This window comes from Mustela lutreola, chromosome 17 (genome assembly GCF_030435805.1).
Source record: "Mustela lutreola isolate mMusLut2 chromosome 17, mMusLut2.pri, whole genome shotgun sequence".
Taxonomy (NCBI): domain Eukaryota; kingdom Metazoa; phylum Chordata; class Mammalia; order Carnivora; family Mustelidae; genus Mustela; species Mustela lutreola.
The window spans coordinates 48,372,496-48,391,925 of NC_081306.1; the positions used below are offsets into that span (position 1 = coordinate 48,372,496).

The 19,430-nt window shown below is 45.9% G+C and overlaps 1 protein-coding gene across 3 annotated transcripts in view; it reads right to left on the reverse strand.

Moving 5' to 3' along the window:
* Nucleotides 1-19,430, reverse strand: part of LOC131819907 (S-adenosyl-L-methionine-dependent tRNA 4-demethylwyosine synthase TYW1-like) — a 201,359-nt gene that overhangs the window by 72,182 nt on the left and 109,747 nt on the right. For all 3 annotated transcript variants that reach the window (XM_059155321.1, XM_059155322.1, XM_059155323.1), the window contains one exon: nt 5,780-5,915. In XM_059155321.1, coding sequence (XP_059011304.1) covers nt 5,780-5,915 — 136 coding nt within the window. The remainder of the gene's footprint in view (nt 1-5,779; nt 5,916-19,430) is intronic.

The following is a 19,430-nucleotide window of genomic DNA, read 5'->3' on the forward strand; positions in this document are numbered from 1 at the left end:
GGAGGCCACTCCTGGAGAGATCAGGCGCGCAGTCGCGGTCTGACCACAGAAATGGCTACAACCAGGGCATCCTTCTCGTCAAGCGAGGAGAGTGAAACGGCATCAACCCAGGCCGCCTGGAATCAACACCCGCCGAGGCCCGTGGAGAGGGCTCGAGGGTCAGAAGGAGGTGGACAGCAAGATAAAGCCTACGAGAGGATGACAATAAGGCACAGACCAGACCGCAGTCCGACGGACTAAGGCTCAAGGCAGACTTCGGCATCAGGGACGGAGGCGGCTCAGTAAGCGGGGAGCAAGTCGGAACGGCGGAGGGGGCACTCGCTCATCCGAAAGGCAGGGAAGGAGAACACGCTTTTCCACCGCATCCAAGATCCCCCAGATGGTAAGACACAACACTTCCTCCCTCCGCCACGAAGGTGACAAGAACGCCCGTTAAACACGACGCGCCATCTCTGGCTGGGCCTGACGCGAGAAATGACCCAGTGTGTACATGGCGTCTCCAGGGCAGCAGAGGCACCACGGCTGCCTCCCAAGGGCGAGGAAGACAGGGACCCGGGGCGCCTGCGTGCCTCAGACGGCTCCGAGGCCGAGTCTCAATTTCAGCTCCGGTCACGCCCCAGCCTCCTGAGACCGAGCCCTGCGTAGGGTGCAGAGAAGTCACCTTGGGGTTCTCTTCCTCCTCCCCCCACCCCTCCCCCTACTCCGGTGTTTCTCTCTAGAAAACAAACCTTTATTTAAAAAAAAAAAAACCACAGGAACCGGACTTACTGTTGGGTCCCCCCCATTAAACAAATGCGCCAGAACACGACACACTCTTGCTGGCCCCACTGGCCAACCAGGGGAAACTCTGTGCTGTCTCCGGAGTGTGTCCCTTACTGGTAATGCACACAGAACACTTCTGGTCACCACGTATGAGGGGTCTTCCCCCAGCTGGGTGTCCTACAATTTAACTCATTTCTGTCACCACAGCCCACTGTACATGCCGGAGACAATCCAGGCTGTCACCTGTGCTTCTGACCCATGGGCCATAGACATCAGAGGTTCCCATGACCCTCCCCCCACAGATTCAGTTAGTTTGCTAAGGCAGCTTACAGAACTCGGGGAAACACTTACGCGTATTTGCCATTTATTAATGGATACAGATGAGCAACCAGGCGAGGAGACAGGTGAGATCTGGGACCAGCCCGGGAACTTGTGTCCCCATGGAGCTGGGGTGTGACTGTGTTCACCGACCAGGGAGCTCCCCAAGCCCCCGACGAGGATTTTACGGAGGCTTCTCACATGGGTCTGAGCAATTATTCACTCCATTTCCAGCCCCTCTCCCCCTCTAGAGAAATGGAGAGAATTAGCAGAAAATTCCAACCTTCTGATCAGCTCGGTCTTTCTGGTGACCGCCCTCAATCTAGGAGCCACCCAGGAGCCCACCCAGCCCACCCTCACTAGAGCAACGACGGTCCTTGTGGCCTTACCACTCAGGGATCTGCCAGGGGTTTAAGAGCCTCATGTTAAGTCTGGGGTCAAACACGAAATACTCATGCTCTTGTGTTACCACTTAGAAAATTACAAACGTTCTAGGAGTTCTGTGCCAGGAACTGGGTGCAGAACCAACATATAAATAGTTTCTACAATCGCACACCGAGATGGAAGACTAAGCTGTCCTTAACGGGAAGGTCACACAGAAGTATCAGTAGCATGGAAACACGCTACGACCTGAGTTTAACGACAAAAGCAACATATTAAACTGAATGATAGAAATACAAAAGCACTCCCTAAAGGATTAAATGTTAGCAGTAGTTGTCTCCAGGTCGATTTATAGGTCACTTCTTTCCTTGCCTCTTTATATTTCTCTTTACTTTCCCCAAATTTCCAGAATGAACACATAATATTTTTATGATCAGGGATAAGGAGGTCAAATATTCAATGTTTGTTTTTTTTAAAGATTTTTATTTATGTATTTGACAGACAGAGATCACAAGTAGGCAGAGAGGCAGGCAGAGAGAGAGGGGGAAGCAGGCTCCCTGCCAAGCAGAGAACCCGATGTGGGGCTCAATCCCAGGACCCTGGGATCATGACCCGAGCCGAAGGCAGATGCTTTAACCCATGGAGCCACCCAGGCGCCCCCAATGTTTGTTTTTCAATCTGCAAATTGCAGGCCACACGGATACCTTGATATCTAAATATTAGACACAAAGCTATGTCAACGGATAATAAGCCCTTCTTAACCATGAAACAGTATCAACTCCAGTAACATCAGGTCAGAGCACACTCAGATCCGCAGAAAGAGTGCTAATGTTCACTTCTGATATGCAAGAAAGTGTAATGCAGAAAACGGTTTTGTTTTTCTTTTCCAATATGAGGTTTCAAGCATACTGCTATTATCGCTTGTCCTACTGGATCTTCACGCTGCCATAACCGCGTGCCGGCAGAAACACGTCTGGTCGCACCGCTGACAAAAGTCTACTGCCGAAGGCAGGCAGCACTGTCCTGTACAAGACGGATTTCTCTTTTTTCAAAAAAGGACTGTTTGACAAGTAGCTATTGCGGACGGAAATCGAAGCTAACACATTTCTGCTGCGTTATCTTGATGGAATTGCTTTTTAGCTCCCCATACTCAAGTACTAATATATTTCTCTCATATTTGAAACAGAACACTCTGACAAAGGATAAAGATCTGGAAGCGTAAACACTATACTTGCCAAGAGTTTGAAAAAAAAAATCCTCCTACCTTCTTCTACTTTGGGTTGCATTAGCTCATAAATAGGCTGAAAATCTTGGGACAAATCAAATTTCTCTGTTTAAAACAAGTAACAAGAAAGTACACAAGTACTAAAAGCCTAAACAAGTACAAAAGATAATAGTACAGATGTACAGACATTCTAATCAAAACATCTGAGGGGCACCTGGGGGGCTCAGTGGGTTAAGCCGCTGCCTTCAGCTCAGGTCATGATCTCAGGGTCCTGGGATCGGGCCCCACATTGGGCTCTCTGCTCAGCGGGGAGCCTGCTTCTCCCTCTCTCTCTCTGCCTGCCTCTCTGCCTACTTGTGATCTCTGACTGTCAAATAAGTAAATAAAATCCTTTTTAAAAAATCTGAAAAGTGGGACGCCTGGGTGGCTCAGTTGGTTAAGCAGCTGCCTTCGGCTCAGGTCATGATCCCAGCGTCCTGGGAGTCCCACATCGGGCTCCTTGCTCGGCGGGGAGCCTGCTTCCCCCTCAGCCTCTGCCTGCCATTCTGTCTGCCTCTCCTCACTCTCTCCCCGCCCCCTTGATAAATAAATAAAAAATCTTTAAAAAAAAATCTGAAAAGTCACTCTTATTTAAAAGTTTTTATTTAAAAACTAAGTGATACCAGATTAAAGTCTGACCCTACCTACTAAGAACAGTTGCAATGTAAGTGTTCTATTTCTGAGTGTTAAGCAGCAGTAAAACAGACCTTTCTTGATAGTATCTACTGCATCAATGATATTAGATATTCAGAAGGAAATAACACAGCTATAATTAAGAAAAGTTTTCAGAGCAGCTTCCTGCCACAGATAACAGATACTCTTTCTTAAACGGCGACGTAAACCATATAATAAGAAACAGGGACTCATTGCTACAAAATGCTTAGAATGTGGCTGCCCTGATCTGCCAGCACACAGTTTCACATTTTTTTAAGCAGGCTCCACACCCAGCACGGAGCCCCACACCAGGCTCGAATTCACGACCTGCTAGATCAGGACCTGAGCTGAGATCACGAGTCATGGATGCTGAACCGACGGAGCCACCCAGGTGCCCATCGGCCGGTGGATTGTTTCGACAGCCCAAGGAAACCTTTCCAACCAGAGTTACACGGACACAATAATGATGTTGTGGGTAAAAAGCTCACAGGTTAGAAAATACTGCATAACTTCAAGTTACTGCATTACTCTCAGTGAGTCAATCCAAAGTACTCAGAATGGAAACGGACATGCAAAGGCTTGTGACTTCGAGGTAAGAATGCGTTTTGTGGAAAATTCTGACCAAAAGAGAAAAGAAGCTATTAAGCCAATCTAGTAAAGCGCAGTTCCGGTCTTCCGCAGCGGACTCGGAACACAGTGCGGCTAACAATCTCAGACGCGTCCCATGATGCCGGCTCCCGCTGGCTGCCTCCTACCTACGCGCGTTCCCACTCGCAGGCCACGCAGCTCCCAGCTCGGCCACAGGTAATGGCCACAGAGCTAAGCGTGGAGTCCAGAGACCGAGGTTTTAGGAGGCCACGAAGCACCCAGCCTGGCTGCCTTATGAATCACCCACCCAGCGTGATCATTTATAAAGAGTCCAAGACAGATCGGAAACCAAGTGCTGATTCCGTGTTGCCTACAGAACGTCAGCCTTAATCGCCAAATCACCAAACACAGGTACGGATTTAACTTCTCCAGCACAAAAGAGGGGGAGGGGAAGTTTTCAACATCTGAACAGTCCGGAAATGTGTATGTACATCTCAGCACTGCTGAGTCCGCTGGGTTTCCACCCATTCATCCTTCCAAGGATCACTTTGAAATACCATTAAGTGTGCTGCGCTAGACCTCGTGTGCAGCTCAGACAGGAGCGAGGAATCCAGCTGAGGAGAAAAGCAGCAAAGATAAAACAAAAGAAATGACGTTTATCGATACAAAACCCAAGGAGAGAGACGGGGCGGCAATCTGCCCCTGGGGAAGGCTTCACACCTGAAGTGCTCAGACGCCAAGCCCCGCAGGTCACAAAGAACTTCTGCAGGTCAAAGACACGGAAAGAAAGGGTGACCCAGGCTCTGGGGAGGGAACCCAAGACTCAAGAAGCGGTGGGCCCGTCGGCAGGAAGTATGGCCTTCTGAGGCCGGACAGAGAAGGGTGAAGTACGTGCCGGGCAAAGGAGAGAGAGGAGGGATGTTCAAAATGCAGATTCGCAAACCCCACTAGGAATACGAAACTAAGTCTTGAACGGGTCTTCCCGTTATCTGTTGGGTAAAGTGTAGAGAACCACGGGGCCAAAGCCAGAGGACAGGAAGGGGGATTGCTACAAGAGAACAAGAGGCAGAACTAACAGAAAATACCAACCATCGAGATACGGGTTTAAGGGAAAAGAGGAATCAGAAGGGGACGTGAGGTCTGAAAGAACAGGAAAGTAAGCATGACGTACGAGAAGACCTAAGAAAGGGCACATACGGGCTCCTGGTGGCTCAGTGGGTTAAAGCCTTCCGCTCAGGTCCTGATGTCCCAGTCCTGAGATCCAGTCCCACCCAGGCTCCCTGCTCGCTGGGAAGTCTGCCTCTCTCTCTTCTGCTTCTCCTGCTCCCTTTGTGTCAAGTAACTAGATAAAATCTTTTAAAATAAAATTAAAAAACAAAAGAAAGAAAGGGCAAATGTTGGCAGAAAAAGCCAAAATCTGGACACTCTGAGGTTGCATTCCCTACTGGGTAGGAAATTCGGTCTTAGAAATTCAAGAAAATTAACCTCATATTTGAACATGTACAACATTTGCTGGCACATCTCCTAGGGCTGCTACGAGCTGGCTACTTTGCAACGTTCTATTAATTAACTTCTGGACTGTGTCTCTGTCTCCCTAAATACGTGAAGGGCAAATTATACATAGAAGGCGGAGTGTTAAAAACTTAAGAGGAACTCCATAAATATTTACTGGATAATGAAAGTAGAAGGCTAAACAAAGGCTGAAGGTTTTCTTCTATTTTTTATGATTATTATTTTAAAAAGAAAAGGAAAAAAGTCCTCTTCTCACTTCTTTCCTCTCTCTCACTCTTTTAAAGATGCCACAATTCTTACCTTTGCTGCCAAAGCTTTTAAGCTGTCGAGGAATCTCTGCCAGAAATCCTTGAAGAGTGGGCGGTCGATTTTCTTCAGGCTATCTTTGGTGCTAGCATCCACACTGACATACAGCTGGGTAACTGGTTTGAGGTTCCTTTGTAATTTAAAAAAACAAAAAACAGGGGAAAAATTATGCCTGTGTCAGGCTTTTCATGATGTAGAACTTACAGCCTGCAGGAGACGGGGTAACGGAACATCGCACAGGTCTACAGGCTTCTGCCTCTCCCGAAGGACTGAAGAAACGACTTTCATAATGTGACAGAATGGGCTGTCAGTTGATTATGTCTCACAATGACTGGACGCCATTCTTAAGAAACTGAAAGCATTCAATTACTTAAAACTGGCCCCTCTTGAAACACTAGCTTTTAATGGAAAACGAACAAAATGAGATCTAGCTTCAGGTCAGGCACCAGGAGCCCAGGGCAATTAGAAGGGGTCTCAGACTTGGGTTTCGCCAGGAACTCTGCCACTCAAGCTTTGCACAGCGGAAACGCCGCAGCCCTGTGGGGTCTGTGCTGACAGGCCACCTCCCATCCTCAATTCACTGAGGAACAAGTTTTCGAAGGACCAAGAAACAACCCAAAAAGCTCAAACCTTTTTTGAGCCTCACTTTTGCCTCGGAGAGCCAGAGTGGGTTTAAAGCTCAGCCTTGTGGAGGCGAACGATGACCTAGTCAGGGAGCTTGAAGCAAGTGTGGAGCTAAAAGAGCAACCAAGCCTTATAAAGGACTGGACCCCCAAGAAGAATGTGTGCGGCAGGTTAGGCTTCTGTGCCTTCTTCATCAGTCTCCTGACCACCACTCACTCTCCACTACTCAACCTCACGGACTCATTTCATTAAAGTCATTTATTCTTATCTAGTCTACTTGGTAGTTATACTTAAAGTCCAGACTGCATGCTTTCCCAAACCTTCCTGTTCTCCCTTCAGATGGGTTCCCTAGGGGCTCCTGGGTGGCTCAGTCGGTTAAGCGTCTGCCTTCGGCTCAGGTCATGATCCCAGAGTCTCAGGATCAAGCCCCACATGGGGCTCCCCACTCAGTGAGGAGTCTGCTTCGCCCTCTGACTGCCCCCTCTCGTGCTCTCTCTCTCACTCTTTCTAATAAATTAAAAACAAAAAACAAAAGAGTGGCATAATTCATCTTCTTCGATAAATTTGCAACTAGAAAGAAAGTTCCCTTTAATAATGCTATGACCAAATTCTTCACTATTAGCTTTCCAGAATTTGTATTTACCCCCAGAATTTATTTATGCATTTTTTGCTTCAAAGTCTATTCACTTTAAAAACTGAAGTATAATTCACATGCTATAAAATTCACCACCGAAGTGGTTTATGTTTTTGTATCTATCAGTATCAGCCTAATCAGTCTCTGAATGTTAAGACCTTGAAGAGCAAGAACCATATTTTTTTTAACCCAGTAATGCAGGCAGATCCGTGAAGCTACTTTTTACTCGATACTGTTGACCTGAGCTAACCTAAACTTTTAGGGCATGCAGGCCAAACCAATGCTTATAATGATCCGGTTAGTGACATATGGAAAAATCAGAAGGTCTAAACCCAAAGTTATTAAGAGTGGAGAAGCTCTGACTGAAGTTAAGAAGTGATTAAAATACTGGCAGACCCATTGCTTTAACCCGTCTCCAACACTGGCATACAAAGGGAACCCTTAAAAGTTCAACCCTGTGTCACGACTGAGCAAAGGACATGAATTAATGCAAATGAAAAACAGGCGCGCCCTGTTAATGGCACATTCGGTCTCATCACCCCGCTTGCTGGGAGCCTCCTTAATAACAGACAAGCTATGCTACCTTAACTAGACTCTATGTCATACAGAAAATAAAAGTAGAAGAGACTGCTTTAACGGATACTGCTGGCTATCATTATCTGGTACTTACAGGACTTTGTCATAAAGCTGCCTAATGCAAAGTGGGAACCGGCTTGACCTTTTCACTACACCTTCATAACTACTTAAGATTATGAACAGTAAATTCCAAAGGCCACAATTATTTTACAAACTTCCCTCATTTGCAAAAAAAGGAAGCCCTGGACACTAACAGTACCAGTAAGAAATTTTACTCAGTACTAAAATCTGAGATGCTATGATCAAGGAAGTGTGTACATCTCTTACGAAAGAGCAGAGGAAGCATGGAGAGGAGTTAAAGTCCCTGGGAATTCCAGAGCTTATTCCTAAGGGACTCAAAACATGAGAAGTACCTTGGAGAAATACTCTGAGCCTCAAGGATCTTACGTCTGCCTCGGATTGGCCTCTATTCCCCAGGCCAAGCAAGAGGTTCTCGGCACGGCCATTTATCTATCACTATTCCATATAGAGATTGCATTGTTTTTGTTCCCAAAATGCAAGAGAATGTTATAACCTTAAAATAATGGTAATGATTTGTGTGTGACAGTCTCACAACGCTGCTGAGAACAATTAAAAAGGAAAATAGAAGGGAAATACAATCCTAAACCCCATCCTCAGTGAAAATGCCCAACGAATCTTGGTAAGATTATTGTAACCATCTTTCATCCTGCTCATTTAAATCTGAATTAAGAACGACCATAAACACAAATGCGTTGACAACTGGACATAAAAATCCCTCTTCCTTTTTTGCTCTTCCATAGAGATTAGCAGGCCACTGGCTTGGAAGGTAGAATGAGAACCAATCTCTACAGCAAGGAAAAAAGGAAGAGATTTAAGTTTGCAAGAAACCAAACGGCTTACAGAGTAAGTCTGACGTTCCTACTGAACAAAACATTAAAAAAAAATAACCGAATTGGTCCAAACATCAACAGCATTAAAACCACAATCTGGGGTGTGCCTGGGTGGCTCAGTGGGTTAAAGCCTCTGCCTTCAGCTCAGGTCATGATCCCAGGGTCCTGGGATCGAGTCCCGCATCGGGCTCTCTGCTCAGCGGGGAGCCTGCTTCCCTTCCTCTCTCTCTCTGCCTGCCTCTCTGCCTACTTGTGATCTCTGTCAAATAAATAAATAAAATCTTTAAAAAACAAAACAAAAAACACAAAAATCTGGGCTGTTAGTTGCGGCCAAATTATGCAGGAGGAGAAGAGGAGGACGAAGGGGAGGATTTACCGAGCACTCGTCAGGTGCGGCTGCTCTGTGCTTCAGCCTCCTCTGCAGTCCATGAAACTTTCACAGTAAAACAACATGGTAGTCGCTACTTCTACCAAGTTTAGACACGATGAAACTGAGACCCAAAGGCTAAGTAGCTTGTTCGAGAATCCGCAAGTATCAATACTGACACCCAAGCGGAGATGGGACCCCAGAGCCTGCTCCCCCAGCCCCGCGCCGCAACGCCTCCCTCAGACGGTCAGTTCACAAACAGTACTGGCTGGCCCTTTGTCAAGGAAAGCCTCACAGCAGTGTTTCTCCAAGTGTGGTCAGGACAACCCGTATCAGAAGCACCTGCAAACCCGGGTTCTGGGGCCTCTCTCAAGACTGAATCATCTAGGAATGGAGCCTTAGAAAGTGTATTGTTGTATTAGTTTCAAGAACTTCTCCACATCAATCAAGTAAGTTGAAAACACAAATAAATGGGAAGATAGCCCATGTTCATGGGTCAGAAGAATTAATATGGTGATAATGAAAATGTCTGTGAACACCCAAAGCCATCTATAGATTCAGGGCAATCCCTACTAAATTCCAATGACCCTTTTCACAGAAAGAGAAAAAACAATCCTAAACTTCCTACAGAACCACAAAAGTCTCCGAGTAGCCAGAGCAATCCTAATGAAAAAAAAAAAAAAAAAAAAAAAGAACAAAGCAGGAAGCATCGTACTTCCTGATCTGAAACTACAGCAGAGATACAGTAATAAAAACAGTATGATGTTAACACTCACATGAAAACATGAACGACATTAAAGCAAACGGACAAATAGAGCAGAATCAGGAACCCCGAGATAAACCCATGTGTACAAGTATGTCAACAAGTATTTGACAAGGGAGCCAAGATCACTCAATGTGGAAAGGGCAGTCTCTTCACCAAATGGTGCTGGGAAAACTGGATATTCACATACAAAAAATGAAACTGGACCCCTGTATCACTCACAAAAGCTAAGTCAAAATGGAGTAAAGACTTAAATATAAGACCCCAAACTGTAAAATTCCTGGAAGAAAACACAGGGAAAAGGTCTTTCACCTTGGACTTGGCAACGGTTTTTGGATATGACACCAAAAGTGCAGGCAACAACAACAACAACAAACAAACAAACAAGTGGAACTGCACCAAATGAAAGAGCTTCTGCACAACAAAGTCAGAGAGGCAACCTCCAGAATGGAAGAAAATCTCCGCAAATCGTATGTCTGAATCAGGTTTCATATCCAAAATATGTAAGGAACTCCTACAACTGAAAAGCAAAAAACCTAATCTGATATTTAAAAATGGGCAAAGGACCAGCACAGACATTTTTCCAAAGAAGACATGCAAGTGGCCAACAGGTGCTTGAAAAGGACCTCGACGTTGCTCGTAAGCAAGGAGATGTCAATCCAAGTACAGCCCCGTGGGGAATGGCTCTTCTCGAGAAGACAAGAGATGACACGAAGCGACGAAGATGCACAGAGGAAAGGGAACCCTGTGCACTGCTGGTGGGAATGTAAATTGGTACAGTCACTATGGAGGCTCCTCAAAAACACTAAAACCAGTGATCCCACTTCTGGGTGTTTATCCAAAGGAACGAATCAGTATCTTGAAAAGATCTCTGCATCTCCATATGCACTGCAGCCTTTTCCACAACAGCCGAGACACGGACAAGTGTCTATCAACAGATGGATGGATAAAGAAAATGCCACATTATTCAGCTGTGAGGAAAAAGGAGATTCTGTCATTTGCAACATGACGGATGAACCTGGAGGACATTATGCAGAGGGAGATGAGCCCAATACGGAAAGACATATGCTGCACGACCTTACCTGTATGTGGAATCTTTAAAAAGAAAAAGAAAGAAGACATTTTCGATTAGCTGTTTTCTTCCCTGTGTAGGGGCCACCACACTCTCACTTCTTTGTCTATTTCATGATCTTTTAAATAAACACTTAACATTTTATATAATATTATGCACGACTCTGGGTATCAGATACCTCCCAATGCAGGGTTGCTGTTTTTTATTTGTCGCTGTTTTTGTTGTCACTGAACGACTCTGGTAAGTTCTGTGATTCTTCCTTGCGTTTAGCCTGCTTGGTTAGCTTAGGAGTCTGCTAGTGACTGGCCAGAAACAGCCCTAAGCGCCTCCAACCAGCAAGGCTCCCACCTCTGCGGAGGCTTCTGTGTGTCCGGGCAAGCGGAGGCGGGCGGCTCACAACTCGGCCTCGGTTTGCTTAAGACACCGACATCAGGCAGGGGTGAGAGCATAAAGCCTTGTCGCGTCTCTCTGGCAGGCCCGGCTTCTAGCTTACCAGGAATACACAGGAGCTTTTCAAAGTTCCCTATGAACACCTCATTCCTCAGCTTTTCCTTCAATCTCTTCAATCGGCGTCCCCCAACCGTAACCGCTGCCTCAGGCAGCTGTGAAGTTGAACAGTTGCCGATAACTGGCCCCAAACAAGAACCCCGCCCCCCGCCAAAAAAAGCTTCTTCCCTGGACAGGATGAGTGACTTCAGTAAAGACAAGCCCTGTGCATGGGCTTCCAGGGAACGGCCACAGAACCCGCGTAACGACGGTTCTCTGCAGACGGGACTCTGAAGGAGTGCCCGCTCGGTTCCGCCTCCCCTCCACCCCGGCTGCCAGGCGGCGGGTGTTTCTGGGGCTACAAGCTATTGGGTTTAGGCGACTGCAGCGCTGGGGGAGTGAGGATGGACTGGGACATATTAAGACCCCACGAAGCTTAGGACACGAACATCACAAGACTTACTGTCCCCATTGAGATTCAACCATTTTTCTAGAATAAATGCTCCTCAGACTGTTGTGTGTCTTTGGTTAAGAAAAAGTTGATTCTGACCAGGTTTGCTAGTGTTCTCACTGCTTTGGCAGAGCAGCAGGTTCTGTACTGTTAATCCAGCTGACACCCACCCCGTAAGCTTTGTTTCTATTCCCCTCACTACCCATCACAGTATTTTCGACATCCACTGTGACTTCTTGAACCCATCAGAAGCAACTGATAAATTACAAACATACTAGAATATTCTATTAATCTCTCCGTGTTGATATCTACTGTGATTCCAGGATGTTTGGGTATCATGTTCCATACGAGTTCAATGCTTTGCTGGAACTTGCTATAATGCCCAGCATATGGCCATCAGGAGATTAGTCTGCAAGCAAATTCCATGCTCTTGAAAAAAATTATATGCCAAAGTTTCTGGCTGCAATGCTCAATTTCTGTAACACAGGCTAAATTTGTTGCTTTAGTTGTTCAAATCTTCACTACTGTTATTAATTTTAATTTGCTTCTTTTAACAGTCTGAGAGAATTATGTTAAAATCCTACCATCTCTCCTCATAGTTCTTTCAATATTGAGATCATGTTATTGTGTTTACAAGTTTTAAATTGTTAAACTCTTTTATGTTCCCAGTGGCTTTAAAATTTTATTATTAAGAAACATCTACCTTATCTCGAGTAATGATGCCTGTCTTAAAGTACGCTTTGACCAAATTATTACTTAGCCTACCTTTCCAAAAGCGAAACTTCTAGGTGTTTTCATGTATTATCTCGTATACTCTCAATGCCACTATATGATGGTCACGATTATAAAATCTGGTCACAGGTTAGGAAGCTGGCCCCGAGAAGTTACTTTCTCAGTGTCACTAGGACAGCAAGAGATTCAGTTAGGATCCAAACCAGATCTCCTCTAGACCAGAGTCCAGCTCTTAACACCTGACTGTATTTCCTCTTTTTTAGCCTATCTAGACCTGCATATATATATTTTTTAACAATTTTATTTATTTATTTATTAGAAAAAAGGAGAGCATGAGCGGGGGAAGAGGTAGATGGAGAGGGGAAGCAGGCTCCCCGCTGAGCAGGGAGCCCCATGTGGGGCTCGATCCCAGGACCCTGAGATCACGACCTGAGCCAAAGGCAGACACTTCACCGACTGAGCCACCCAGGCACCCCTAGACTAGCATATTTCTGAAAGGTACTCTGTCAATTCACAGACACAAGAGAAGACTGTATTTTAAACTTAACACATTTACTACAAACAAAACAGGCTAGGAGGGGGAGAAAAGCTTCTACTGAAAGGATCAGGTGATATTTATAATCCTCTTTTAATCAGAAGCTATTTTCTGTAACCTAAAAAATACAAGAAAACTATTTGAGCTAAAAAAATACACGAAAACTATTTTTATTAAAATTCATGCATTTCTTCAAACATTCACTAAGCATCTAGTATGGGAAGAGCTATCCAATTTACAGAGGCTCTCTGACACATATGGTAAATGTCTTAGCACACACTAAAAACAAAACATACAGCAAACAAAGTCACAGAAATACTGATGGGAGAAGCAAAACAAAGAGCCTGCAGTTCACGCGGCTTCAGTGCTCAACCGTAAATGAGCAGAGGGACAAAGCTGGTGGAGGCGGCGAGGTCCAGGAGTTAAGTGCTCATCGTACCACAGCTTGATACGGAACACAGGTCTGTCTTCTTGGGATCAGCTGCGGGCACACAGACAGCTGTGCATCAACAACATTTACCAAAAAAGAAAAATCAGATTTTAAGTGTAGACTTAAAAATAACATAAAACAGATAACAAAATAATGAAAAAATGGGGACTCAAGACGAAGCCAAGAGTATGTTCGTCTACAAGAGCTACACAAAGTCTATAAGGAGACTCTAAACCCTAAAACACTCGTGGAAAGAGAGACACAGTCATAGGTTTCAAATGTCCAAGGAAGAACAAACCAGTCAGTTCTCGGAGAATCCTCAGAGAAGAAGCTACTCCGCGTTGCAGAACATCACTCCAACAGCTTCATCACGCACAACACGAGGACCCCCGAGGTCTGCTTTAACAAGCTGTCTCACTGCTGGGCACCGGCACTACAGCCCAGAGCAATCCGAGAAGGAATAACGTGGCGTGCGCTAGCAGAACCATGGTGTGAGGGACCTCTCTGACTGCAGGGCTGAACGCCAACGCCGACTGCACCCAATGACAAAGGTCCTAAACTCACTTGTCTATAGGGGCCAAGGATAGCGTGTGAGTCAAGCAAGCCACTTTTAAAGGAGAAAGTTCTTTGGACACCGAAACTCAAACTGCACATGAAACACGCAAGGATACTCTTTCCTTACTCAAAGTGACACGCTTCCATTTTCCCTGACCATGTGGTACCTTCCACGGTTTCGTATTTGTTAGAAATGGTGACAGAAACTTCTCTGCTATAAGAGAATGAACAGTGCAACTCCGCTGACAAGTGGCCCGTGGCACTCAGCCTTATGGCGGAGACAACAAAACGGCGAACAGTCTGGCAAACTGCAAACCACAGCTTCATCAGAGGAATAACCATTACCCGGTGTGATACTGTGTAAGACGACAGGACTCCTTACACTTAGTTCCTGGCACAGAGTTCCTAAAACCCTTGGCATTTCCTGAGTGACAGAGGTGAGAGAAGCATCTTTCGTTATCTGTTCTAGCCCCCTTCAACCACAAAGATTTACTTTACTAATGAGGTGACTCCTGCTGGGCCCCCAGACAGCTTCAGGATGGGGCTGGCAGCCACAAGAACCTACCACATGATTATAGGGTTGGAACTTTCAGATTCACCCCTCAACCTCCAGGGAGGGAGACAGGCTGGAGGCTGAGCTGATCACCAACTGACAAAGACTGACGCAGTCCTGTCTATGTAAACATGATGGGGTTCCAGAGGCTTCAGGCTGGTGAACACACTGAGGTACCGGGTGCAGGGGCAGGACAGGGGGTCACTGTGCCTGGAGATGGGATGGAAGTCTAGTGCCCCCCATACCGGGTCCCTTGATCTCTTCCATGTGGCTAGTCCTGATCTGTCTACTTTACACTAAACAAATAATAGTCATAAACGGTTTTCCCTGATTTCTGTGAGTGGTTCTAGCACATCACCGAACTTGAGGAAGGAGTCATGGGAAGCCCCAATCTACAGCTCCTGGTCAGAAGAACCGGTGTGATACGGGACTGCGCCCGGCACCGGAAGTGGGGTGCTCTTATCAGACTGAGCCCCTAAGCTACGCAGTCTGCCCGGACCCAGCTGATGTCCGCAGAGAACCGGAAAGCTGCTGGTGTGGAAAAACCCACACATCCGGTGTCAGAGGACCGTGAGTGATAAAACCAGCTAAGAGTGAAGTGTTCTGGTATTGGAAAAGCAGCACTTTTTACTTGGCTTCTAACAATTTTTGCCAGACTGTCTTTTCCAAAAGTCAGAAATTCAGATTTTATGCAAAATCTCTGGATATTAACTGTTGGCCTAAAAACACAAACAGAAAGCTTTTCAACGTGGTTCAGGACAAATAAAATCTACTTCTGACCAACTGCCAGTCTGAAACCTTTGGGCCTCTCCAGCTAACGCATAAAATTATCTTTTTTTTTTTCAATTGAGTTCCTAAAAAATAGGGAATCCCAGTGGTTCAAGGTTAACCTCCTTGACCACTACAGCCCGTTGTGCCATACACTGGACGACAAACACGGCCCTAAATTCCTCCTCTCCCTATATCCGCGTCCCCTTGCCCCGCAGCTGGGGGTGCCCTCTCAGCTGGGACTTGCTTTGGCCAATGGAAGTGAGCGGGGATGACCCGAGCAGAGGCGCACAAGACGCCTGGGCATGGAGCTCACCCTCCTGCGCGGCTTTCGAAACCCTGCCCCCATGTGAGCACGTTCACCGGGAGGGGAGAAGCTACATGAATAGAGGCCATCGGTCCCAGCCATGGCCACATAGACCAGCCAGCCCAGCGATCCGCCAACTGACCCAGGAATAACACGGAGACCCGCAAAGCCAGCGCATCCAGAATTATGAGGTAAATAAATGGCGGTCACGTGGAGTGATTCGGTTTTAAGATGAGTGATTGTAAGAAGAGGTAACTGACAAGAAGCCATGCCCGCTAACAACACCACTATAAAACCGCTTGCTTTGGTGGAATTAAGAGGGCCTTTCCTCAAGAGAAAAGGCATCCACGGTCCAATCCCTCCCGGTCCTACTATTAATACTAAGTGTCTTACATGATAAAAGTGTTAACAAAACCATAAAGCTGCAGAGTCCAAGAGCCTTCTCCACGGCCCAAGGCGTTAGCCTCCATCCTCCACAGCCTTGAGGACCACTCCCTGCACAACTGCCCCCGGGGGGAGAACTGCCAGCGCAAAGCCACACACTTGGGAGCCGGAGGGCGGATGAAATTCTCTTAAGGAAAAGCGTCGTGAAAAGGGAAGTAGCCTGAACTACACCTGCGTGTGGGTCAAGGGAAGGCCAACGGACAGTCAAGAACCTCCTTAGAAGGTATTAAAGTGTGGGTGGTACTGCAGTAACTTAGGAAAAATTTTTAATTAAAAAAACAACTTAGTAAACCGCCGATCACCGAGAGCGCATCATTATTGCCCAGAGCGCGCTCAGTGATAAAGCGGCTGCGAGGGGTTCGCTCGCCAGCTCTGCTGCCTGAGCTGACCTGCTGTACGGAAGCGGCACTACAAACACTGCAGGTAACTTCCCAAAGTCATGTCCGTGACTCTACAGCCCTGCGGTCCCAAAGAAACGAAGACAAGACAACCGGCATTTGGATTCCTCCCAACTCACAGGACTAGAACACTACGATCTGGACGCCGAGGCACTGTCCATCCACTCTCTCCTGGGCCGGGGGGTGAAGGGAGAGGAGAGCACTCAGCTCAACTCAGAGAGGCCCTCGGGTCAGGAAAGTATCAGTGGAAAAGCAGGGGCACCTCAGGCCCGTTTTGTTTCACTACTCTATAGCCCAGAGTATCTGAAACTCTATAGCCCAGAGTATCTGAAACTCGTAGTTTTAAATACTGAGTCTCAATACTTCATTAATACTTAGTTACAAAAAAAAAAAAAACACTTAGTTACAATACTAGTTCTAAGGCTTAGTTAATACTCAGTATTAACACATCTTAGTATCTGGTATGTCAAATCTCCGTGCTCTTCTTCTAACTCGTTTCTGAACTACTCACACGTCACTCTGGGGAAGAGTAGGGGTGGGACAGGCACCTGTTTCAGGCCCCTAACGCCCGGCAGGCGCGTCTCACCACACCAGCAGGACTGCTGTGCATTAGAGAAAGGTAGACCGGAAAGTCAGGCTCTTCAATCCATCTCTGCTAGGGTGTCGTTAACAGAAATTCCTCTCGGATCCTAGCAGTAGTATGCGGAGCCCAGCCATAACTGTATCTCAGCTTTGGGTTTTGCCTCTGTCCACACTGGTATTTCAATAAATAACCAAGATACGCCAACTCTTTGAGCTCCAAACCTAAAACGGCTCCTTCCCACACATTCTCTCCTTCGCCCAGTAAGGACAACTAAAGAAGGGACACACACCCCTGGACCCCGGCACCCTTGATATAGGAGTTTCAAGAACGCTTTCCAAATCCACACAAAGGAACTTTGCTTCTGAACAATCTTTCTTTCTCATTACTCACAGGGTAAACCCTTCCCGTTTCCTAAAAACGTTGTGTTCAACGTCCGAGAAACCTGCTGACTTCTCGTGCCCTACTTCACTCCTCCTTGCCTCCCACGGAACGACTGGTTTAATCAACGCCGCTGTGTCCCATTTTTCACAGATGGCAGTCAAGACTAGCGGGACACTGTGTCGTATGGTGATCCCTGGGCTCCGAGAGGAGGCTCACCAGCGAGACTGGGGAAGAGAGACCCAAGAACACTTTCGGAGCGCTCACGAGGTGCCAGGCATTTAGCTGGACACTCTCAAGCACGTAGCTGATGCACCGCTCTGTAACCTTCTTCAGTCCGTGACCACTCGCAAGGAGTGCTGTGCGTGCAAACAATGAATCATCTTCTCTGGTTATCATTTTGCAGAGAATTACCCACATCCCACTTCAAGCAGATTTATTCTTTTTACATATATATGCCTCGGATTTGGGATAAACTCCCTTTCTGTCGTGTGTATATAAATCCCAACATCTATAGCAACTCTTCCCTCAGGAGCCAGCTGAAAACCCAGGGGTTTTAAACCTAAAAAAATGTTTAAAAAGGAATGGAAACCTACACAAAATTTATACATTGACATTTTAAAAACATTTCCCTTTTAACTTTACCTTTTTATACGACTTCAAAAAGCATTGTTTTAGCTATCCTTGTGACAATGTCGCTGGTTTTCTTATTATTGCCCATTAGTCAATTTTATCCAACTCTGACTTCCTAGGACGCTAAATTTTAAACTCACTTTGCGCATGCCCGTGTATGATCATTCTTTTTACAAACAATAATATCTTCTTTATTGAATACATTGAGCATGTGACACTTTAAGTTTAAGGTGTATAACACGTTACATTTGTATATCGTCATGATTGTCCGAGTAACATTTATAACATTACATAATTTATACACTATGATTATCTCTATTCCTTATACTATCCACTAGGTCTCTATGGCTTAGTTACTACTTGTTACAAGTTTGTACCCTTAAACACCACTGACCTTACACCCTCCCTCATTCCCTGGTAACCATCATTTACTTTTTTATTTTTTTTTTTTTATTTAACTTTTTGAGATTCTGCACATAAATGGTATCATACAGTACTCGTCTTTCTCTGACTTGCATACCATAACGTGCTCGAGGTCCATCCAAGTTGCTGCAAACAGCAGGATATCCTCCTTTCTTATTGGTCAGTAATATTTCGTGGTGTACACGTACCACACGGTTTTTATTCGTTCCTCTGTTGATGGGCAGCTGGGGTGTCTCCCTAGCTTGGCTATTGTGAAGGATGCTGCAATAAACATGGAAATACTTATCTCATCAAAATCCTGTTTCCATTTCCTTTGGGTATATATCCAGAAGTAGAGCTGCTGGATCTTATGGTAGATCTATTTTTAATTTTTTGAGAAACCTCCATATTCCTCCACATTCTTTTCCATGGTGGCCGCACCAACTTACATTCCCACCAACAAAGTATAAAGGTTCCCTTGTCTCCACATCCTCGCCAGCACCTGTTGTCTTGTCTTCTCAGTGATGGCCATTTTAGCAAGTATGAGGTGGTACCTCACTGTGGTTTCGATTTGCATCACCCTGACGATGTGTGATGTTGTGCATTTTTCATGCACCTGTTGACCATTTTGATGTCCTCTTTGCAAAAATGCCTATTTAGTTCTTCTGTTCATTTTCTGATCAGGTTGTTTTTTGTTGCTAAACCGACCAAGTTCTTGACTTACTTTGGAATGTTCCACATATGTCCACGAAGCCGTTTGCTCTGAAGTGTGGCTCAATTCCGGTGTTTCCTCTTCGACTTCCTGATCCATCTGCTGCTGAGATTAGCGTATCTGGGTCCTTTACTGTTATCGCATTATTGAGTTGTACCTCAAGATCTCTTAGTATTTGCTTAATGTACTTCGGTGTGTGGGTGCTGGAACTGTACACACAAGTGTTCTGTCTTCTTGACGTGCAGATTCACTTACCATTGTGTGATGACCTTCCTTGTCCCCTGTAACCTTCTCGACTTGGAGAGAGGGATGCCTCACCTACCTTCTTTTG